Source organism: Schistocerca piceifrons, chromosome 4 (genome assembly GCF_021461385.2).
Source record: "Schistocerca piceifrons isolate TAMUIC-IGC-003096 chromosome 4, iqSchPice1.1, whole genome shotgun sequence".
NCBI classification, from domain to species: Eukaryota; Metazoa; Arthropoda; class Insecta; order Orthoptera; family Acrididae; genus Schistocerca; species Schistocerca piceifrons.
This window is the reverse complement of record NC_060141.1, coordinates 753,898,602-753,924,381: the sequence shown is the minus strand read 5'-3', so window position 1 is coordinate 753,924,381 and position 25,780 is coordinate 753,898,602. Positions and strand designations below refer to the sequence as shown.

The following is a 25,780-nucleotide window of genomic DNA, read 5'->3' as shown; positions in this document are numbered from 1 at the left end:
TGTTGGAATAAAGACGTAGCTTCACTGAGGCGCCAAAGAAACTGGTATAGGCATGCGTATTCAAATACAGAGATATGTAAACAGGCGGAATAGGGTAATGCGGTCCACCCCTATCTAAGACAACAAGTGTCTGGCGCAGTTGTTAGATGGCAGTTATCAACATTTAAATGAGTTTGAACGTGGTGTTAAATTCGGCGCACGACAAAGCGTCTCCGAAGTAGCGATGAAGTGGGGAATTTCCCGTACGACCATTTCTTGAATGTACCGTGAATATCCGGTAAAACATGTCGTCTCCGTCATCGCTGCCACCGGAAATACATCCTGCAAGAACGGGACCGACGAGCACTGTAGAGAATCGTTAAACGTGACAGAAGTGCAACCCTTCCGTAAATTGCTGCAGATTTCAACGCTGAGCCATCAACAAGTGCCAGCGTGCGAACCATTCAACGAAACATTATTGATATGGGCTTTCAGAGCCGAAGGCCCACTCGTGTACTCTTGATTTTTGCACAACACAAAACTTTACGCCTCGCACGTGCCCGTCGACACCGACATTGGACTGTTGATTACTAGAAACATATTGTCTGGTCGGACGCGTTCCGTTTCAAATTGTGTCAAGTGGATTTACGTGTACTGGTATGGAGACAACCTGAGGAATCCTGAACACTGCTTGTCAGCAGGGGACTGAAGAAGCTGATGAAGGCTCTGTAATTGTGTGGGACTTGCGCCGTTGGAGTGATATGGGGCCCCCGATACGTCTAGGTACGACTCTGGCAGGTGACACGTACGTAATCATCCTATCTGATCACATACATCCGTCCACTGTGCATTACGACAGACTAGGGCAAGTCCAGCAGGACAATGCGACACCACACACGTCCAGAATTGCTACAGAGTGGCTCCAGGAACACTCTTCTGAGTTTAAACACTTCGCTGACCACTAAACTCCCCAGACAAGAATATTATTGAGCATATCTCGGATACCTTGTAACGTGCTGTTGAGAAGAGATCTCCACTCCTTCGTACTCTTACGGATTTATGGACAGCCCTGCAGGATTGATGGTGTCAGTTCCGTCCAGCACTATTTCAGACCTGAGTCGATGCCACGTGTGTTGCGGCGCTTCTGCGTGCTTGCGGGGGCCTTACACGATATTAGGCAGGTGTACCAGTTTCTTTGGCTCTTCAATGTATCTCGAAGCACTGCTGGGTAAATTTAGAGAATCTATATTCGAAGAACACTGTGCGACCATTATGCTGTCACCATTGTGTACTTTGCGTACGGATCGTAAGAGTAAGATAATAAAAATTAGGGTGCTTACAGAGGAGCATAGATAATTATTTTCTCCATCGCTTAAAACGTAAATGAAATAGGAAATCATAGCCGCAAATTTGGGGTTACGATGCCATGCACCGACGGTGACTTGCGAAATATAACTGTCGATATACACTGGTGTGCCAAACTCAAGGATGAAAGTAACTTTCGCACGATATGTCATTGCCAGGTAACATAGCTCGATAGCTGTAACTTGGCCCGTTACAGTATAATGCAGGAGGTAACTGACACAAATACTCGAGACGAACAGAAACGACATTTTGATTTAAAGACAATAATTACACTGATGTCACTCCGATTCATGGTGATCTCCTGGAAACTACAGAAGGCAGCACATGGTTCCAATACTGTGTGTGACTATCACCGACGGTATTGCATGATCTGTAACGGGCTACCATGCTGGTCACTAGCTTCTTAAGGAATTCTTGTGGTAGGGCGTCCCACTGCTGGAGGGTTGTTGACGCATATGGACATGCTGCAGCACATCTGCCCAATCGGTGACTGTACCATGTTTAAAGAATTGGAGCTTCGTACGCTCATGCAACGTCATGGTTATTCACACCATACCATCATGTTCGACAATGTTCCTGGGTGTATGGTACGACTTCTGCCATATGCGGGCACGTCCAGCATTATCGAACATAAATACTTTAGTGGTATAAGTGTTTTGGGGAGGAATAATGTTGCATGGGCGTACTGACTTACACATCTTTGAGCAGGTACAGTCACTGGACGACTTTATTGTGCCACTGTACTTGTTCTCTGTGTGCGTCTTTCCAGAAATGCATTCAACGCACACTTCATTTTTATTTTTATTTTTTTTATGACAGCGCGCTACCGCATGGAACACCTCACGTGGAAGAGCTCTTGGAACGAGAGCATATTTGGCGAACAGATTCACTTGGCCGTTCCCGAACGTAAATCGCATCAATCACGTGTCGAATGCTTCGGGGATAAATACAATGATCAGTCAGAACATTATGACCACCTACCTAGCAGCCGGAATGTCCACCTTTGGCACGGATAAAAGCGGCGGGCGTCGTGGAATGGAAGCAATGAATCCTTGGTAGATCCCTGGAGGCTGTTGGCACCACATGTACACACACAAGTCACCTAATTCTCGTAAATTCCGGGGAGGGGGCGATGAGCTCTGACGCCACGTTCAGTCACATCCCAGATGTATTTGATCTGATTCATATTTAGCGAGTTGCTGGATCCAGCACATCAATTTGAACTCGCCACTGTGTTCTTCGATCCACTCCATCAAACTTCTAGCCTTGTGAAATGGCGCATTATCTTGTTGGAAAATGCCACTGCTGTTGGGGAAACATGATCATCATGAAGGGGTGTACGTGTTCTGCAACCAGCGTACGATACTCATTTGCCGTCATGGTACCTTTCGCGAGCTCCGCTAGACCAATGGATGCACACGTGAATGTTCCCCACAGCGTAATGGAGCCGCGGCCAGGTTGTCTCTATCCCACAATACAGGTGGAAGACCTGATTTTAGCGCCCTCCCATCGGCATGATGAAGAAGATATTGGGATTCATGAGACCATGTAATGCTCTGCCGCTGCGCCAACGTGTAGTGCCGATGGTCACGTGCCGCCAATTTCAGTCCTAGTTGCCGATGTCGTGGTGTTAACATCGGCGTATTCAATGGGTCGTCGGCTGCGGAGGCCCATCGTTAGGAATGTTCGGTGCACTGTGTGTCCAGACACACTTGTACTCCGCCCAGCATTACAGTCTGATGTTAGTCTGCCACAATTCACCGTTGTTCCGTTTTACCTGTCTGCTCAGCTTACGACGTCCGATATCTGTAATGAGGGGTGACCGCCCAGTCCCACGACGTCTGGATGTGATTTCAGCTTGGTTTCGCGACGTGTTGAAAGTCGCTAGAGCACTCCTCGAACACGCGGCAAGTCGTGCAGTTTCCGAAATGTTCGTGGCCAGCCTCCGGGTCATCACAATTTGCCCTCAGTCAGACAGATAAATCGCACGCCTCCTCCATTCTACACATGGACAGCACGCTCACTGATACCACTTACACCCTGCGCTTGTGTGACTAGCAGTCATTCCTCGCCAGGTGTTGTGTACATAGTTCCGCGTAGTCAGCGCGTACACAACTTTCCCACTAGAGCGCGCCCCGCTAAGCACAACAGCGGCGGCGCAGCGCTCGTCCGTCTCCGCACTGCGAGATGACGCTGACATAAAGACGGACCAAATTCTGCTTCCGCTGATCCGTGTATTAATATGTAACGCAGCCAATGAGATTGCTGCTAACGTAGAACTTTTTCTCCTCGCGGATCACACTCGCGCAGTGATACCTGAACGCGCGAGGTATTATAACGAGTGTACTGACCTCCGATTAGTCAGTCTGCATCAGTCTGTACCAGTCTGCATTTGTCTGTACCAGTCTACAGTCAAGTTTCAGTCTGCGCCTAATAAGATTATCATATTCCTGTGCATAGTCATTAAGATAAATGTATAGACACTTTGTCAAGTATCAGAGATATGTGAGAATAAGATTAACGTACCAAGACCAAAGGAACTTCAGATTGTCAATTGTAAATAGCATCCAGAACCAATTTAAGTTATTTTTATGCTTGTTATTATTTTAATAAATGTGTGAAAATTAATCAAGTTCTGTTTAAAGTTGGTCACCGACAATCTGCTACTCTAAGCGTGCAAGTGGCATTTCTGTCGTCTGACCTAACGGCAGAAGATAAACACGCCACGATAAGACCACGAGACATATTGCTGACACTCGCCTACTTCGTTAGAGCGAGAAGTCAAATAATCTGATGGTGTGTGTACCGAAGGTCTTACATTAAGCGCACCACACCAGGTCACGTTGCTATCGCCTGGAAGGGCTTGTATTGTATTATATGTTAACTGGGGACCTAGAAACGACGGGGAGGCTCCGTCCCCGCCGCAGTCGCAGTGGTCACAACCCCACGACGACTACCGCAGTCCACTTCACCCAGGGTTATTGTGCGGTTCGGCCCCCGGTAGACCCCCCAGGGAACGTCTCACACCAGACGAGTGTATCTCCTATGTTTGCGTGGTAGAGTAGTGGTGGTGTACGCGCACGTGGAAAACTTGTTTGCGCAGCAATCGCACACATAGTGTAACTGAGGCGGAATAAGGGGAACCAGCCCGCATTCGCCGAGGCAGATGGAAAACCGCCTAAAAACCATCCACAGACTGGCCGGTTCACCGGACCTCGACATAAATCCTCCGGGCGGATCCGTGCTGGGGACCAGGCGCTCCTTTCTGCCCGGAAAGCCGTGCGTTAGACCGCACGGCCAACAGAGCGGACCTGGACGGGCTTATGTCTGTAGTAGTTCGGTGGCCACAATTCTCTGAATTATCAGTCTATGCCTGCGGTACACCAATGGCCGTCCAGCTGTGTCAGTTGCGCTGGTGGAGGAATGACGCGTCCTACTTCAACAGCTCTTTACCAACCTTGTGGCCACCACTGGAGCATGTTCCACAGCAAGCATCCATCTACAGGATGTATCCGTGGTGATCACACACGCTATTAAGAACGAATTATGGTTTTTTGCAATGTCTGGGGAGCCTTCATAAATCGCGATGATATCAGTCTTTGAATAAAAGTGTCATTTCTGTTCCGAACCAATTATGTTTTTTTTTTTTTTTTTTGCAATGTCTGGGGAGCCTTCATAAATCGCGATGACATCAGTCTTTGAATAAAAGTGGCATTTCTGTTCCGCTCTTTGCGTATTTCTTTCGGTTATCTTCAGTACTCTAGTATAGCATTTCTGCTTGTGTATGACCCAATTGTCATCGAGATATGTTAACTGGCAGTGACACTCATGAGTAAATGAGAATGTTACTTTCCTCCTTTCCTCGTTTTGCACACCTGTGTCAAAAGTTTATGGCTCCTCAGTTTGTTTACTACTTCTCATGGTTCTAAGAAATTTTTAGGAAACCAAATTCATATTCTCAGCGGGTCAAGACTGGTATAGAGACGGTTTAGTTTTGACGATTAACCCCACACGCCCGATTCCTTAAAGAATCTGTCGCGTAATCCCCACCGCATATCCTTTTTACTTTATATGCAGTTTATATGGCATAAAATTTTAATTAATTTTATGTTGCTTATTGTTGCGAGCACGACTGATAAAATACGATTCTCACTATTAGTTTCTGCAGTTGAAAATATTTTAACTTTATGCACTTTGACCTATTATGTGGGGATACGCACAACACTGAAAGATTTCCTACTGTGGAAGTACGATCTTTAATTTGCAAACTATTTTTGTATAACACTGATCTGGCTTGTTAGATATGGAACATGGTATCATTACTGTAACTAATTATGGAATAAAAAAATGCCCTTCACCACTTTCATCTCTTGAATGCACAGAAATTACTCTTATTACCTGTACGGAAGTTACAGTATGTTATGTTCACTAAACATAAAAGCTGCAGTGGATTTTTTTAAAATATATGAACACTATTAACTGCCACGACTAACATGAGACCATGAAACTAAAAAAAAATGAAATTTGATTATTATGTTACTAGTCAGAACAGGTTTTGGACAGCAGTCTTTGATCACACAAGTAAAACTTTATCACTCATGGATTATTTACGAAACTGATAACATAATAGCAGCTGCCCATGTCCACTTGAAAATGACATAATAAAATCCACAATTTCCCACTGAAGTCTCCAGCGAGCTGAAAGAGATCATTTTAATGTACCGTTACCTACCCTCTATATTACGGGAAAACTGCTTTCATTCAATCTAATTTGAATTTGCCGCAGCAGCGGTTCCACAATCGCCGCACGGCTCCGCGTCGTGAAAAATTCGTAATATGCTGAAAACGGCTAAGGATGTGGAATGAAATCTTGGGCCAGCTAGCAATAAACTATTACAGGTAATAATTTTAACAATTTCTATATTCAAAAAATCAACATAAATTAAAAGTACACACCTTTTACAAATATCAACCTCCAATGGCGTCTTTCTCGATCAAAGGACAAACGAAGGCTACCTATGCATTCCAACGAGTGGCACAGGCTCTTACAACTTTAACGGCTACAAGAAGGCAGAGAGAGTAAGGTTTTAACCTCCACTATTTATAGGCAATTTAATAAGCATCTTTGTAATTATTTTTCATCATCTGCTTTGATACATACATTCGCCGACCACAGACGTTATATCTGAAATATAGATACATGAATATTGCACAAACATAAAAATGAAAAATTGTTATTTCCTTTTATACATAATCTACAACCATTCATACAGTAATGAAATAATAATAATACAGATAAATGTTTATTTTTCTTAATTTACTTTATATATTATAGCAATTTTGTAAATGTCTTGCCAGGAGACCTCACAAATCGAAATCTCGTACATAAAAGAGCACCAAACGTCTGATTAGTTTGCAAATGAGTTAATGTGTTACATATTAAGCGATAAGCTTGCAAGTGATAAAACTGTTGAAATCATGTCTAATGTTGTTGGAAGTCGCTAAGTGCTTTAATTTCGAAGTACTGGATCGATATAGTCAGGGTGATATGCGAGTCGAGAGTTACACTGCCTCGAGACATGTACACGCATTCCAATTGTAATACTTGTCTTAATGTGTTAAACATAATTTATATCTCTTAATGAGAAGAGTATGACGGCAGTTTAAATTTCGAAATTCGGTCAGTAAACATGTGAAATACTGAAAAATCAATTTTTTTGTTGCCGCCGGAAGCAGACAAGTCACCTGCAATTGGGTCTATGCGCCGTGCACCGGGTTAGCCGTTTACTAATATCGATTCCAAGTGAGTGCGCTGCGCCTGCCCTTAAGCTGTCTGTCGACAAATGGCACCCTATCGCTGGCAATATTTTTCTCGTCCTGATAATCACATCAGATATTCGGACGCAAGCAGTCACGCGTAACACGTGACCAACTGTTTGTTGCAGCGACCCCTCGGTGCATGCGCTGCAGTTCCTGGACGTGATCAACATGAAGGACCCCACCCAGAAGTCGCACTTCTACCGCAACACGCTCAAGGACGTGCTGCCCTACGTGCCCAGGGTGAGTACCGGCCCACCTGCCTACACTGTAGTGTAAAATGACTTTTTTTTAATAATAATATCAATATTTCTAATACTTGGTTCAAGAATCATGAAAGAAGGTTGTATACATGGAAGAACCCTGGAGATACTAAAATGTATAAAATAGATTATATAATGGTAAGACAGAGATTTAGGAACCAGGTCTTAAATTGTAAGACATTTCCAGGGGCAGACGTGGAGTGTGACCACAATCTATTGGCTATGAACTGTAGATCAAAACTGAAGAAACTGCAAAAAGTTGGGAGTTTCAGGAGATGGGACCTGGATAAACTGACTAAACCAGAGGTTGTACCGAGTTTCAGGGAGAGCGTAAGGGAACAATTGACAGGAATGGGGGAAAGAAATACAGTAAACAAAGAATGGGTAGCTTCGAGGGATGAAACAGTGAAGGCAGCAGAGGATCAAATAGGTAAAAAGACGAGGGCTAGTAGAAACCCTTGGGTAACAGAAGAAATACTGAATTTAATTGATGAAAGGAGAAAATATAAAAATGCAGTAAATGAAGCAGGCAGAAAGGAATACAAACGTCTCAAAAATGATATTGACAGGAAGTGCAAAATGGCTAAGCAGGGATGGCTAGAGGACAAATGTAAGTATGTAGAGGCTTATCTCACTAGAGATAAGATAGATACTGCCTACAGGAAAATTAAAAAGACCTTTGGAGAAAGGAGAATCACTTGCATGAATATCAAGAGCTTCGAAGACCTGAGTCGAAACAAGCCTACTGACAGCCTTGGGAGAGCCAGTCCTGATTTAGGTTTTTCGTGATTTCCCTAAATCGCTTCAGGCAAATGCCGGGATGGTTCCTTAGAAAGGGCACGGCCGAATTCCTTCCCCATCCTTCCCTAATCCGAGCTTGTGCTCCCTCTCTAATGAGCTCGTTGTCGACGGGACGTTAAACATTAATCTCCTCCTCCTCCTCCTCCTCCTCCAGTCCTGACAAAACTCTACCATCTGGTGGGCAAAATGTAGACTGCCAATGGGAAGGAAAGCGTTTCTGAAGAAGAAAAATTTGTTAGATCGAGTATAGATTTAAATGTCACGAAGTAGTTTCTGAAAGTATTTGTATGGAGTGTAGCCATGTATGGAAGTGAAACGTGGATGATAAATAGTTTAGACAAGAAGAGAATATAAGCTTTCGAAATGTGGTGCTACAGAAGAATGCTGAAGATTAGATGGGTAGATGAGGAGGTATTGAATAGAATTGGGGAGAAGAGGAGCTTGTGGCACAACTTGACTAGAAGAAGGGGTCGGTTGGTAGGACATGTTATGAGAGATCGAGAGATCACCAATTTAGTATTGGAGGGCAGCGTGGAGGGTAAAAATCGTAGAGGGAGACCAAGAGATGAATACACTAAACAGATTCAGAAGTATGTAGGTTGTAATAGGTACTGGGAGATGAAGAAGCTTGCACAGGATAGAGTAGCATGGAGAGCTGCATCAAACCAGTCTCAGGACTGAAGACCACTACAACAACATCAATATTTATATATGTGTTTGGAGAGAGAGAGAGAGAGATTGATTTTTGATTGAAATTTTTACTTTAAGTCATAACTGGTACCTGAATTTTGGTTGCTGCCTCCTTGAATGATCAGCTTCTGCACCAGTTGTTGACGTATTGCAATTTGGAGGAAGTTAGTGTCGTTTAAGGTTTAAAATATGACTCTGTTAGTTACTTGGCCGTACTGCGCATAGCTTTGAGCCCAAGTTTTCGTAGCTTTTCATACCTAAGGGACCACTGTTGTAAGTAAGGAAGATCAAACAGCAATCTACTTTTCGTGAGAAAAGGAGTATGCACGGCACACAAACTTCCTTCAAACTACACGTCCTGCTACATCGAAATTGGTCAGGGAGTTCAGCACCATGCTATTGTACATGAACATATCCAGTTATTGTAATTAAGAAATTATGAGAGGTTGTTACTTATTGAATGAAAACTATAGACAATGCATTTCTTTTCCTGTATTTTAGTGAACTTTGTACACTTACAATTCTGTCGATTCATAGACGGCAACGACAATGAAGTTCACCTCCTTTTCCAAAAATAAGATATTTCTGTTCTTCACTTCCAGAAAATTTGTATACATAAATGTTTGGCAACTCTTACAATACTTCACTCGGATTGATCACTAAAATATCAATTTTCATTAAATATAACAATACGTTCTGAGCGACAGCCTAGCAACACGTCCTCTTTCCACAAGATACAGATTAACAGTCTTATTTTTAAATAAAATCAATTGTCTTTTTTTTAGAGTCCACACTCAAAGATTCTCTAATACTATCCTTGCGGGGATTGCGCGCTTAAGAATTTCTTGCTGTTCAGCTGCGCTTCACTTCACTTCAAGTACTTTTTGAATCACATTTACATTTATGGTATTTACATACATTACTGAGCTTCTCAGAATAAAATCCGGCATAAATTAGTTAAAAAAAAACAGTGAGGCACACATAACATTACATTAGGTCGCCCTGCAGGGACAGGTAAGCACCATGTCTGTATCACTTGTTCCAGCTGATTCACGTCTAGATCCATCGGCCTGCAGAGGAGACGAAAAAATATGTTTACAGCACTTAATATGTTTACTGCACTCAGTTGAAGGGTAAATAACAAGTGTAATCTCAAAAATGGCGTGCATCTGACGTACTTCCACTTCTTGAATGCTGAAAAAAGCGTGGACAGGAATTGAGAAACACAAAGTGTTTGAAGAAATGAATGATAAGTTCAGCACTAGCTTTTCACATTATTGAATAACTCCTTTGCGAAACGGTCTGTACACTAGGGATAAACCGAGTGAGGTTGCGTTGTTTTCAGCAGACAGGCCTTGTATTTTGGACGATGGACGCTTCGATACCATCCGGCCATCTAGATTCCCTAAATTACTTCAGGCAACTGAATGGATGGCCCACGACCAACTACCTGTCCCACTTTTGTGAAACTAGATCCCTAAGTACGTAAACGCCTACATATATGAATTATCCTTGTCTTTGTTCTTAAACTGTAACCGTATGACATGTCTAACATCCTTGTAAAAATAATCCACTGATGAATACTGCTACTACTACTACTACTACTACTACCACCACCACCACCACCACCACCGCCAAGTGCAGCAGTCACGGATTATTTGTTCCTGATCTATATTAACGACATAGGAGACAATCTGTGTAGCCGTCTAAGATTGTTTGCAGACGATGCTGTCATTTGCCGTCTTGTAAAGTCATCAGATGATCGACTTGCAAAATGATTTAGATCAGATATCTGTATGGTGTGAAAAGAATTGAACCTGAACAAGAAAAAGTGTCCCGGCCAGAGTGGCCGAGCGGTTCTAGGCGCAACAGTCTGGAACCGCGCGACCGCTACGGTCGCAGGTTCGAATCCTGCCTCGGGCATGGATGTGTGTGATGTCCTTAGGTTAGTTAGGTTTAAGTAGTTCTAAGTTCTAGGGGACTGATGACCTCGGAAGTTAAGTCCCATAGTGCTCAGAGCCATTTGAACCAAGGAAAAGTGTGAAGTTTTTCACATGAGTACTAAGAGAAATCAGCCAACTTTCGATTATGCGATACGTCACGCAAATCTCAAGGCTGTAAATTCAACTAAATACTTAGGGATTACAATTACAAATAACCTAAATTGGAACGATCACATAGATAATATCGTGGGTAGAGCAAACCCAAGACTGCGATTCATTGGCAGAACACTTAGAAGGTGCAACAGCTCTACTAAAGAGATTGCTTATACCAAGCTTGTCAGCCCTATTCTGGAGTATTGCTGTGCGCTGTGGGATCCACATCAGGTGGGACTGACGGAAGACATTGAAAAAGTACAAAGAAGGGCAGCTCGTTGTGTATTATCGCGAAATAGGGGAGATAGTGTCACAGACATGATACGTGAATTGGAGTGGCAACCATTAAAACAAAAGCGTTTTTCGTTGCGACAGGATCATCTCATGAAATTTCAATCACTAGTTTTCTCCACTGATTGCGAAAACATTCTGGTGGTACCCACCTACGTAGGGAGAAATGATCATCACTATAAAATAAGAGAAATCAGGGCTCGCACAGAAAAATTTAAGTGCTCGTTTTTCCCGCGTGCCGTTCGAGATTGGAACGGTAGAGAGACAGCTTGAAGGTGATTCATTGAACCCTGCGCCAGGCACTTTATTGTGAATAGCAGGGTAATCACGTAGATGTAGATGTAGATGTAGATTCTCACGAAATACTGTACTCTATAGGAAATACTGAAAAATCTCAGCCGACTGGCACCCGCAGAAAGACGTCTAATATCTGTAGGAAACCTAAGCAACAGTGAATTTGGTTTCAGGGATTAATCGGTCAAAAATTCGTAAAGAAGTACAAGTAATTCTCTCGTCGAGATAAAGCAAATTGAAAACTTGAACGCAGTTTTCTAACAAAACATTCTTCCCACGATTCATTCACAAATGTGGCGGTATTTTATCGTACAGTAAAAAGTGGCCCCTTTCTTGGACAACATAGGAATTTTTAGGCGTCAGATTTAGAGCATCGCGGAGTTTGATTTGAGAGTGTCTGTTCGTAGTACTGACAAGGCAAGTGCGTGACATCGAATGCTCAGAATCCCACAAGAATGTGCGCAGAATATACACTACTGGCCATTAAAATTCCTGCACCAAGAAGAAATGCAGGTGTTGTGTCTAGACAAGACAGCCTAGACACAATGAGAGGAAGCCGACAGGCATGCGCTAAGCCAAAGAGGGTGCGTGAGGTCTGAAACAGGATACGTAATGATTGCTATAAAGAAAAGTACGTAGCTTCTGTAATACTTAACTTTAATTCATCCTTGTGGTACATCTGGAGATTGTGGCGATACAAGTGAGACTCTTTAGACACATGCAATGTTACTAATGGCGCCTTGCTAGGTCGTAGCCATGGACTTAGCTGAAGGCTATTCTAACTATCTGCTCGGCAAAGGAGCGAGGCTTCGTCAGTGTAGTCGCTAGCAAAGTCGTCCGTACAACTGGGGCGAGTGCTAGTCCGTATCTCGAGACCTGCCTTGTGGTGGCGCTCAGTCTGCGATCACACAGTGGCGACACGCGGGTCCGACATGTACTAATGGACCGCGGCCGATTTAAAGCTACCACCTAGCAAGTGTGGTGTCTGGCGGTGACACCACAGCAGGTGATAAATGGGTATACATTGGACAAATATATTGTACTAGAACTGACAAGTGATTACATTTTCACGCAATTTGGGTGCATAGATCCTGAGGAATCAGTACCCAGAACAACCACCTCTGGTCGCAATAACGGCCTTGATACTCCTGGGCATTGAGTCAAACAGAACTTGAATGGCGTGTACAGGTACAGCTGCCCATGCAGCTTCAACAAGATACCACAGTTAGTCAAGAGTAGTGACTGGCGTATTGTGACGAGCCAGTTGCTAGGCCGCCATTGACAGGACGTTTTCAGTTGGTGAGGGATCTGGAGAATGTGCTGTCCTGGGCAGCAGTCGAACATTTTCTGTATCCAGAAAGGCCCGTACAGGACCTGCAACATGCGGTCGTGCATTATCCTGCTGAAATGTAGGGTTTCGCAGGGATCGAATGAAGGGTAGAGCCACGGCTCGTAATACATCTGAAATGTGACGTCCACTGTTCAAAGTGCCGTCAATGCGAACAAGAGGTGACCGAGACGAGTAACCAACGGCACCCCGTACCATCACGCTGGGTGATACGCCAGTATGGCGATGACGAATACACGCTTCCAAAGTGCGTTCTCTGCGATGTCGCCAAACACTGATGCGACCATCATGATGCTGTAAACAGAACCTGGATTCATCCGAAAAAATGACGTTTTGCCATTCGTGCACCTAGGTTCGTTGTCGAGTACACCATTGCAGGTGATCCTGTCTGTAATGCAGCGTTAAGGGTAACCGCAGCCATGGTCTCCGAGCTGATAGTCCATGCTGCTGCAAACTTCGTCAAACTGTTCGTGCAGATGGTTGCTGTCTTGCAAACGTCCCCATCTGTTGACTCAGGCATCGAAACGTGGCTGCACGACCCGTTGCAGCCATGCGGATAAGATGCCTGTCACCTCGACTGCTAGTGAAACGAGGCCGTTGGGATCCAGCACGGCGTTTCTTATTACCCTCCTGAACCCACCGATTCCATATTCTGCTAACAGTCATTGGATCTCGACCAACGCGAGCAGCAATGTCGCGATACGATAAACCGCAATTGCGATAGGCTACAATCCGACCTTTATCGAAGTCTGAAACGTGATGCTACGCATTTCTCCTCCTTACACGAGGCATCACAACAGCGTTTCACTAGACAACGCCGGTCAACTGCTGTTTGTGTATGAGAAATCGGTTGTAAACTTTCCTCACGTCAGCACGTTGTAGGTGTCACAACCGGCGCCAATCTCGTGTGAATGCTCTGAAAAGCTAATCATTTGCATATCACAGCATCTTCTTCCCGTCGGTTAAATTTCTCGTCTATAGCACGTCATCTTCGTGGTGTAGCAATTTTAATGGCCAGTAGTGTAAATCGTTCATCTTGAAAACAGTTGAATGATCCATTCGCATTCAAAACGCAGCTGTTGTCTTTTAGCGCCATTGCTGTCCGGGCCATTAAGGTCGTTCTGTGTTAAATCAAAGTTTTCCGTACAAGCAGATACGCTTGTACCGAGGACAACGAAATGGTGCCAACCTCTTAATGTATACTTATTTAGGCAATATAAATTCTACATGAGGAAGTTCGTTGATTTTGTAAGACTCGAATGCAAAAAAAACTCGAGTAAAGTTACACGATCGTTATTTCATCATCGGACTTCATTACTTTGTGTTACACAATAAACTTTCTACATCTATGTACCAGCCTATATTACAATTTGCTTGCCAAAGGCAGGTGACATTGACACACTAATATTATTATTTGAAAATGTAATTAGTGTTGCGTTTGATACTGGTCTGCTTGAAAGCAGAAATAATATTGAATGTAGAAAAGTGGATTTAGTCGGTGTGTATACTGTTCCGTCCTTCACTTTGGAGACTGAATGGCAGTGCAACATTATCATTTATCAGGCCAGTAGAAAAAGTTTGTTGTTCAAACAGAGTAATTACTTTAAGCAGAGGAAAATATAGCAACACGTCACAATATCACAAGACGTGTGTTCTTTGTTCCATTATGTAGACATTTTATTTCTTTGCGTTATCAAAGTTCGTCTCTTAGGTCTTGAATAGATGATGGTTCAGACGTCTCTCGCGGTAAAACGCTCAGTTCTGCATAAGGATGGCTCACACCACTCTTTTTTGGGATGAGCTATTTATATCCTAAACACATTTACATGCGCTTCTCGGCGTTAGAGGTCACACACTTCCCTCGTAAGTGACACCTCTGACTGACCCTCTCAGATAGTTGTTCATTTGCCCAGGGCTTGAAGCCGGCCGCGGTGGCTAACCGACTCTAGGCGCTTCAGTCCGGAACCGCGCGACCACTACGGTCGCAGGCTCGAATCCTGCTTCGGGCATGGAAGTTTGTGATGTCCTTAGATTAGTTATGTTTAAGCAGGTCTGAGTTCTAGGGGACTGATGACCTCAGATGTTAAGTCCCATAGCGCTCAGAGCCATTTGAACCATTTTTTGAACCAGGGCTTGAAACCTGAGTTGCTATCACTTGGTCACCAGCGTATAATAAATTTAAGCATTCTTCATTTAAGACTCTTGTTCTTCATTTAAGACTGTTGTTTTTATGGATTTTAAACTTAATCCGTTGTTTGTTCAGTCTACATCTGGAGATTGTTTTGTGACTGAATCAGTATTGACTGAACTACTGTCTCATTTTCGCCGTATTTTCATTCACTATTTTAATCTGACAACACATCGTTTCATATAAACTGCGAACAGCAGCCTGTACACACGACACATGCTTACTAAAGTTTACTATCGACTGGTTCAATTTCGTTTCGAAAAGTACTCATTCTTTCTTACCAGAAGCCTACTTCCGTGGTAATTCTTCCACGCTGTCATTCAGAGCCTTATCCATTTTATTATTCGCCGAGTCAGTTTTTCTGCTCAGGGAATTGGCTATGGAACCCAAATTAGCCGTTTTTGAGCTATTTGATTATTTAAACCGGTACAACTGTTAGTCATTACATACACTTCTATAAAAAAATTTCCCATATTTTTTTTTTTTTACTTATGTTATAGTCCAGTTTGAATATTTTATTTCTGATGAAGGCACCCGTAGAAGTGCCAAAACCAGATCAAAAGACTTAATTTTTGCGACTGAGGGCTGTAATTGCTTTAATTTTAATTTGTATATGGACGCTGACCACGCAGCCATGTTTAAAACTTTATAGATATATATTCAATAATTATTATAACATTTTGTATTCTACTGTTTCATACTACACATAAAAGTGACACTAAATGTGCATATTTACACAGACAACAATACCGTCTTCGTAGTTTTTACGTGGCGAAATACGTACACATTTTTATTCTTTCAACCAAGATATATGCACTTAAAAATACACATATAAAAACGTTTGTAACATTCTTATAATATATTTCAGAACATTTTGAAATTAAAACATTAGTGACACAAGGTGAAGGACACCATTGTTTTTCAGCTGAGTCTTACAAACAGTAATCCAGGAGAAGATTAGAATTGACAAACCAATCAAATTAGGAAGAATCGGTATCAGGATAGATTGCATAGCCTGGTGGTCCTAAGTTAGGACATTCAAACAGCACAAAAACAAACAGAAATGCTTAAAGATACAACAGAAAGAGTAGAAATCCAAATATCATTTCAAAAATCGAAATACAGCCCTAGCAACTGCCTGGTACCCATAGTCCTAATAAGCAAATCTGGGAAAAATTGAGTGTTACTCATTTCAAATATTTAAGCGGAACCATCAAGAAACAGACGTGGAAAAGATTGGTTATGGAATTCGTGGTCTCAAAATGGAAACAATTTTCAGGCGTACTATAGATAACCGTAACAAAACTGCATCTAATTTAACACACAAAACTAAAACAGTACAACACAGTCATCGAGCCAGAGTGTCTTAATGGGGCTGGAACACTTATTTTAGATAGAGGGGCACTAAAATATTCTATAAGAGTGTAAGAAAAGTAATCAGGAAAATTTTGGGTCCAACTTATACTGAAGAAGGAAGATAAATATTCCAAGCAAATAAGAAAATTGAAATGTATACCAACATGTCTTCAAATATGAGAAAACGCAGACTAAAATCATGTAGCCATATTGAAGGTGTGGTAGATTTCCCTAACCCGTACAAGGAGACGTGCTCTAATTGTAGTCGACACAATATAGTGTAATATGCCTTTATTAATACAAAGAACAACACAACCACATTGCATCAAGTTCTAGACCATACCATCTTGCTCACGTTGCTCACAGATACTCCCCATCACCGTGAGAACTCTCTGGTCAGCGGTATCCGTGGCGCTGATGTCCCCACAGAGCCACCCTGTAGTGGTGAGCACTGTGGGAAGTGATGTTGCTAAGAGCCGTTGATTATGTGAACCACGAGCAGGTGCGTGTGCCCAGTCGTATCGTAGCTGGCTGCTGTGCTGTTTCTCTGCATCTGCTGCCTAGCGGTGTTGGTGTAGAGATGTTATGGCCCCAAAGTGAGCCATGGGCAGCTGTGGGTAGCCGAAGTGGGGTACTCTGGCTGCAGATGGTAAGTGGGCGCGGGAGGTGATAGAGGCAGAGTCTGTGGTATAATATGAAGTAACTGTCAAAAAAAAAAAAAAAAATGGCTCTGAGCGCTATGGGACTTAACATCTGAGGTCATCAGTCCCCTAGACTTAGAACTACTTAAACCTAACTAACCTAAGGACATCACACACAGCCATGCCCGAGGCAGGATTCGAACCTGCGACGTAGCGGTCGCGCGGTTCCAGATTGTAGCGCCTAGAACCGCTCGGCCACACCGGCAGGAAGCCTGTGTAGGTGCAATGATGGTGAGCACAACATCCACCGATGACAGTAGTCGGTGGACATGGGTGAGAAAGCGAGCGATCACTGCAATGAGTGTGTCAGAGGCATTGTGGCGTGCGATTTTTACAGTGTCATCGTCGACGAGTGTCACGCTGATATCTTCAGACTGGAATTCATGCACATCAAGGTTGGTGGCTGCAGGGTTGTCAGATGGCGATGTGGCCGGGAGGGTGTCAACAGCTGAGTGATCATCTTTTATGGGATTCAGATTCGTAGTGCATGGTACGCTGGCATCACAAAAGACCCATGCTGGTCTGAACCTATGCAAGAAGACGATCGTCGTTCTGACAATGAGCAAGATGTCGAAGTTATGTAAGCCGCACTTGACGATTGGAAAGAGAACAGCATATCGTGGTTGTACCGCTGGCTGGATCGTTTTACCATGTAGCATGGCACAGTCAGAATCTGATAGCACTTTGTCTATGAATGTTTTCAGGTTCACGTGTGTAGTAGCTGTTGGTACCTGTGAAATGTGGAAATGGTGCTCCACACTTTGCACTAACGCTGGGAGATCTGCCTAGTCGGGAGTTAGTGTCGGGACGGAAAAGTGTACTGGGAGCTTAAGGGATTCGCCATGCAGGACCTCCACCAGGGAAGCTCATAGGTCGCCCTTATACACTGTACAAACGCCAAGCAACGCCCATTGCAAGGACTCCATCCACTGTCTGACGTGAAATATGGGTGCAGTATTGAGAGTGAAATGCCAATGCTCCACCAGCCTGTTACTCTGTGGGTGGTACACAGTTGTATGATTGTGAGTAATGCCACATAAGTGGCAGAAGGTGTCAAACAGAGAGGATTCAAATTGCCTCCCTTGGTTTGTGATGATAGTTTCTGGACAACCAAGTGGTAGATTTCGCTGTGATGCCTTTTGTAGGCAGGTCTTCTACACAGTATTCGACTCCCTCACTTATGGACGATACATATTTCTAGCCTTCCAATTCCAGAAGGGGCGCGATCATGCTCAAGTTTCACTTGCCAGAATCGAGCATGCAGTATGCCGAAGCAGTCGAGGGGAGCTTGTGCAGAGCGACCAACCTTGCTACGTTGGCACATCAGGCACATCTGCAACCAGATCCAGGCAATCACGTTTGACAATCGACCAAACGAACCATTTGGTTACAAGCCATACTGTTGACTGAACAATCGGTTGATCTAGGTTGTGGAACTAGTCGAAGATTGGGCAGCTTAAGTGCTTAGGGATGATAGGTCGTATTTCATTCTTTGGGAAGTCACAGAGGATTCGGGCATCAGTGCCGGGAATCCCTCATTGTCCGATGAGCTAATTAGAGGTTTCACCGTAAAGTACGCCGGCCGCGGTGGTCTAGCGGTTCTGGCGCTGCAGTCCGGAACCGCGGGACTGCTACGGTCGCAGGTTCGAATCCTGCTTCGGGCATGGGTGTGTGTGATGTCCTTAGGTTAGTTAGGTTTAAGTAGTTCTAAGTTCTAGGGGACTTATGACCTAAGATGTTGAGTCCCATAGTGCTCAGAGCCTTCCTTCCAACCGTAAAGTAAATCTGTGATGGATGGATCACGGTCTTGTTCGTCCACCAGCGTGGCATAGTCGAGGAGGAGTCAAATAGCTCTGATCCACGAAAGGTATTCGGCGATGATGATGTCGGCTCCATGTAAATGAGAGATGTCCGTAGTGTATTGTGCGATGAGGTCGAGGTGGCAAAAGCGGCTGGGCTTTACATCCTTCGATGGTTGACATATTGAATCGGCGAGTGGTTTGTGGCCTGTGTGGATCGCAACATATCTGCCTTCGATGTCTTCTTTGAAATATCGATCTTCTTCGTACACTGCAAGTAACTCACGATCGAACATGGATCATTCTGACGCATGTTCGATCCATGTCTTGAGCTGTGACTTTCTTGGAGAAGCAGTGTTTGCATTTCACTTGCCTGTACATGTTAGAAAACACCCTGACGGCCGAATCGCTAACGTCCGCTGTGACAGTGAGTTGTGCGTCTGGTTTCCTGTGTGCCAGGGCGGCCGCTTCCGCGAGCCCACATTTGGCGTGGTCGATTGCAGCTTGCATGTTAGCAGTCCACACAAGTTTCCTCTTTCCTTGTGCACTCGGTCCAGCGAGGGCCTAAGTGAAAGGAGCTTGAATCGCCGCCGCATGCGGTAGTTGATGTTAGTAAAAGTTGAAGATGAGTAAAAAACATTGTAGTTTGCCATTATTTTGTCATGAATCTGTGGGGTTAGTAACTGTCGAACGAGCTCATAGGTTTGATACCATCGTCATTGAGGACATGTCCGAGGAGGGTCACCTCAATCCTCTGCACCTGAGATTTCTATTCTTTAATGACCACCCCCCGGATCTTGCAGACCAGAGAGAACTAGTTCGAGATGCTGGTCATGATCTTGCGAGTTGGCAGAATTTTTTTTCGCGGCAGGCGATACCCTCTGATTCTTTGTCGACGTGGCCGTCGTTATCTTTGACTCTTTGTCGGCATAGTCAGCTGCGTCAGTAAAAGATGTCGGTGGATACACAACGTGGAGCGTGAACCCTGACCATGAGAAGTGAATCGTTTGTGTTTTATGGTCGTCTCATAATAACGAAAAATGTGTTCTATGCAATTTACTGTTTTTTTATAATCCTGCTTAAGAGGAATAATTTTCTTTTATTGCATGTCTTGTTTATGTTCATATGTCCCTTTTCAAGAATCTTACGTAACAAATTTGTAAAATTTGTATGTCATGGTCGTTCCACCAATTAAAAAATGTATTATATGTACGGGGTTATTACAAATGATTGAAGCGATTTCACAGCTCTACAATAACTTTATTATTTGAGATATTTTCACAATGCTTTGCACACACATACAAAAACTCAAAAAGTTTTCTTAGGCATTCACAAATGTTCGATATGTGCTCTTTAGTGATTCGGCAGACATCAAGCTGATAATCAAGTTCCTCCCACACTCGGCGCAGTATGTCCCCATCAATGAGTTCGAAAGCATCGTTGATGCGAGCTCGCAATTCTGGCACGTTTCTTGGTAGAGGAGGTTTAAACACCGAATCTTTCACATAACCCCACAGAAAGAAATCGCATGGGGTTAAGTCGGGAGAGCGTGGAGGCCATGACATGAATTGCTGATCATGATCTCCACCACGACCGATCCATCGGTTTTCCAATCTCCTGTTTAAGAAATGCCGAACATCATGATGGAAGTGCGGTGGAGCACCATCCTATGGTACGTTTAGCTCCCTGCTTGCTTTATTCGTCGACTTCCGCGGGCTACGCGTGAAACTTGCCCGCACGCGTTCAACCGTTTCTTCGCTCACTGCAGGCCGACCCGTTGATTTCCCCTTACAGAGGCATCCAGAAGCTTTAAACTGCGCATACCATCGCCGAATGGCGTTAGCAGTTGGTGGATCTTTGTTGAACTTCGTCCTGAAGTGTCGTTGCACTGTTATGACTGACTGATGTGAGTGCATTTCAAGCACGACATACGCTTTCTCGGCTCCTGTCGTCATTTTGTCTCAGAAACCTGAAGTGCGGCTTCAGCCGAACAAAACTTTATGAGTTTTTCTACGTATCTGTAGTGTGTCGTGACTATATGTCAATGAATGGAGCTACAGTGAATTTATGAAATCGCTTCAATCATTTGTAATAGCCCTGTATTTTGCATCCGAGGAAAAAATAACGGGTATGGGTGTTGAAGAGTTTAAAACGTACTTCGGTGTGCGCCAAAGGAGAAAAGATTGGCTAATACGGCTTTAGATGTAAATATATACTGTGTTTAAATATGTTGAGACATTACGGACAATATTAATAGGTAGAGTTATTGAACATGATGAAGTAATTCCAATTGCAAAACAAGTGAAATTGAGCTACTTGAGTAATTCGCACTTATTCCAAGATCCTATCTACCACGCATTTTAAATTCTGTAACCTTACCTCGCATGCGGGGCTGCGAGGTATAAACCGTTTTAAACGCTGCCGCAGAGTTCAAACACGCCCCGAGAGCTCTCGCCAGACCCTGTGCAGTGGGCCCCGGACTGTAACAACACCACAGGTACAGCAGGTGTTTGCTCAACAAACAAGGCCAGCCACGGCAAATACTATCCCTGTTGTGTTTTAACCTGCCGACTGCCTGCATCCACACTGTTACGGCCCGCACAAACGCACCGCCCGACGCAATGGGCAACTTGCGTTTGGCTTCCGCCTCTCTGTGCACTGATGTTTGCATTTTTCTCTGGCTTTTCACTTAATTTCTCTTGGGGGTTAACCTTTCTCGTTATTTTCGAAATTTGCAATGCTTTGTTAAATTTTTCCCACGTACAGATACGATGAGATGCATGTCTTGTCAATTTGAACCCCTCCCGCCCCAACTGTCTGGCATCCCTCTCTCTCTCTCTCTCTCTCTCTGTCTCACTTCTCTTCTCCTCTCTCTCTCTCTCTCTCTCTCTCTCTCTCTCTCTCTCTTTCACGTTCTTTCTCTCTCTCTCATTCTCTTTCTTTCTATTACTGTCTCTTTCCTCTCTCTCTCTCTCTCTCTCTCTCTCTCTCTCTCTCTCTCTCTCCCTCTCTCACTGTGTAATACGTCATTAAGGGTCTGTCTTGCCAACATTAATCGCATCCTCTTCTATTTCAATAGCAAATCGAGCGGGTGAAAATGTGTAATCTCTATTACTTTCAAATAATCTGTGCCAGAGATACGCGATGGTCACTTCAGAATTGTTTTTCAATCTTCAACGAATAGCACTTTTGAAAATTTGCTCAGTAGGATTCCTTATATGATCCGAGTCATCTTACAAAGATGTCCATTTAAGACACCTGAGCGCCTCTACTGCAATTTCAAATGGGCTGTAATTACTAGCAGAGCGTCTCTGTGTCCATCAGATTTATTTTTTTTATTGTGTGGCTAGTATCATATTAAACAAGAATACTTTTTTCTTTAACAATACAATTACGCGTAATCTATTTAACACAAAGAACAAGTTCATCATTACAAGTTAATTAAATTTACCGTATTTACAAAGCACAGAACGTCACATGCATACATCCAATTGTTGAATATACTCAACTGATGTTTTTGTTTGCCATTCGGAAGTCCCCCGGATCGCCAGGGAATGATCGTTTCGCATGCGCATCTAAGAGATATGAACAGTTCTGCACCACCACAACCACAGCTGGCGCTGTTGTCAACCCCTATTTGTACATTGAGTCAGCACTTCTTCCGCTGTTTGTTCTTATCGTGTTGAATGCAAACCAGCTCTTGTGATCCGACGTCTGCAGTCAAGACTGCTCGATAAGAACTCAAAACGAGGGGGGCAGTGCTCCAGAATTGAGCGCAGTAGCGTTATGTAAGCGTTTCCTATAAAAATAAACTACGGCATCTCGGTATTCCCCCCCCCCCCCCAAATAAAAGCCTTTCATACGCCTTCCTTGCTACTGACTTCACGGATTCTTTTCATGTCATGTCACTTCGTGCGCTTACGTATTTAAATGAAGCCATAGTGTCCAGGGGATTTCTGGTAATGTTGTCAGCTCATACGAGGTGCGACAATAAAGAAATGAGACTGATGTGAAAAAAATGTTGCTTACCGTTTTAGTCAAGTTTAGTGTTGTCTCCTTCAAAGTAGTTGCCTTCTGATTGCACACACTTTTTCCACCGCTTCTGCCATTGACGGTAACATTTCTGGAACTCATCTTCTATAATATCCTCCAAGACCCTAATCACAGCTTTTTCGACAGCTTGTGTTATTTGAAAATGGTGTCCCTTGACCGCCATTTTGACTCTTGGAAATAGAAAAAAGTCGCACGGAGCCATATCTGGTGAATAAGGTGGCTGTGGTAGTACAGAAATTTATTTTGAGGTTAAAAGTTCCTGTACTGACAGAGCAGTATGGGATGGCGCTTTATTGTGATGCAGAATCCAGTTATCAGCACTGTTGGCACGGACTCGAAAAATTCTTTTACAAACTCTTTCTAAAATTTCTTTGTAGTAATATTGGTTCGCTGTTTGTCCAGGAGGGATCCACTCTTTATGAACAATTCCCTTGGAATCAAAGAAGCACACAAGCATGCATTTCACTTTTGACTTTGACATGCGAGCTTTTTTTCCTCTGGGTGATCCCTTTGAGCACAATTTAAAACTTTGGCGTTTTGTCTCTGGATCGTACTGAAAACCAACATTCATCACCAGTGATAACGCGGCTCAACAATTCTGGATTGATTTCCGTTTGCTCTAACAGATAGGCTGCCGCATTTTTCCGTGTTTCTTACTGATGTGGTGTGAGATTTTTGGGGATCATTTTTGCACAAATCTTTCTCATACAAAGATATTCAGTTATTACTAGACGAACCGTTTCTCGATTGATGTTCAGTTCTTCTGCAATCATTTTCACAGATGATCTTCGATCAGATCGTATGAGTTCACACACCCTGGCCAAGTTGACATCTGTCCGTGAGGTTGATCGTCGTCCACTGTGGTCTTCATCTTCAACATTCGTCCTGGCTTCACTAAACATTTTATGCCAACGAAAAACTTAAGCTCTTGACATAACCTCCTCTCCAAAAGCCTTCTGAAGCTTACCGTAAGTTGTCGTCGCGTTTTCACACAATTTAATACAAAAAGAAATGGCATACCATTGCGCAATATTATGCGGTTCCATTTCCGTGACGAGAGACAGAAACACATGTTAACTTATTACAGCACAACTCACGAGTCAACAGTTGCATCGATGTGGCGCTTGGACTAGAAGCAGCTTATAAACCAAGGTCAAAGATAATGTGCCTACACAAGCTTGCAGGGTTGCCACATCTTGCAAAGAAAATCAGTCTCATTACTTTATTGTCGCACCTCATATTATTCGCCCTTTATGTCCTGTCTAAGCATTATGTTGCATTCATCTGTGTGTAAGGAAAGCAGCCCTTCAGTATACCAAGTGGAGATACTGGAAGTCTTTCTGTAGACAGCAACGTAGATAGCGTGAACTCTGCGTAGTGGACTATAACAAACTGAAATCTGTCAGACAAATAATATATAAAACAATTAGAATCTTGGTGTCCTTAATGTAAGCTATGTGCCAAACATAGGAACATAAGTTGACAATAGATAAGACTGTTTCGCTATTTCTAACAGTCATTCATGACAATGGGATATACTGTGTTGTAATCTCCGCTCTTTCCATAAATCCGATGTGGACTGCGACTACTCATTCCATTCCAAATCTATTGGTTCGGAGGGAAGTCCTTTTGATCGTCAAAACCTACATGTTTACATAATGAAAGTTTGTTGTCAGGCAACATGACAGACATCTTTGATAACTACAGAAACGTTCTTGCCATTATCCGTCTCTTTCCATATCAGTTTTTAACATATACATACTTTATCAACTTTCTTCGTGTCACTCAAGTTTTCGTACTTGGCTCCTCTCTCAGAGCTGGCCGCTGTGGCCGAGCGGTTCTAGGCGCTTCAGTCCGGAACCGTGCTGCTGCTACGGTCCCAGGTTAGAATCCTGCCTCGGGCATGGATGTGTGTGGTCTCCTTAGGTTAGTTAGGTTTAATTAATTCTAAGTCTAGGGGACTGATGACCTCAGATGTTATCCGGCCGGGATAGCCGAGGGGTTCTAGGCGCTACAGTCTGGAACCGCCCGACCGCTATGGTCGCAGCTTCGAATCCTGCCTCGGGCACGGATGTGTGTGATGTCCTTAGGTTAGTTAGGTTTAAGTAGTTCTAAGTTCTAGGGGACTGATGACCTCAGAAGTTAAGTCCCATAGTGCTCAGAGCCATTTGAACCAACCTCAGATGTTAAGTCCCATAATGCTTAGAGCCATTTGAACCTCTCTCAGAAATTATCCACAGCGTTACTATATTCGTTGGAATTCAGTAGCACGTGTTATTCATGAGAGACGTAACAGGTTTTGAGACGGATGGCATCTGAAAACTAATCCAGCAAAAATGAATATGAACAGTCACAACCACAATACACATTTTTTAAGGATACCGGTTTCGGTCTCTTTTAGACCATTTTCAGATCTTAAACCACGATGGTAGTGGTGGCTGTGTGGCTGTGAACAGAGCAGGCGCTACACCTACGCTAACTGTAACCAGTAAACTTTTACAAAAAGTTTAAAGGGGTTTTGACTTTTCATATTCATTTTTAAGTAATAAATAATGCGCTATACTCCAGAGAGACATGTTCTCAAAAATTATTAATCCAGGAAATCCTCACGTGACAACACCGCCTTCTTTTCGACAGTTTCTTTGAAAAGCCTTCTGAAGCAACTGAAGCATCAGAGTTAATACACTATGTGATCAAACGTATCCGGACACCACCAAAAACATCCGTTTTTCATGTTAG

General features: G+C 43.4%; 1 protein-coding gene across 1 annotated transcript in view; it reads left to right on the top strand.

The window, feature by feature from the left end:
- Positions 1-25,780, top strand: part of LOC124796150 (SCY1-like protein 2) — a 404,810-nt gene that overhangs the window by 108,971 nt on the left and 270,059 nt on the right. Inside the window, exon 4 of the mRNA XM_047260241.1 lies at positions 7,290-7,404. Within this exon, the coding sequence (XP_047116197.1) occupies positions 7,290-7,404 (115 nt within the window). The remainder of the gene's footprint in view (positions 1-7,289; positions 7,405-25,780) is intronic.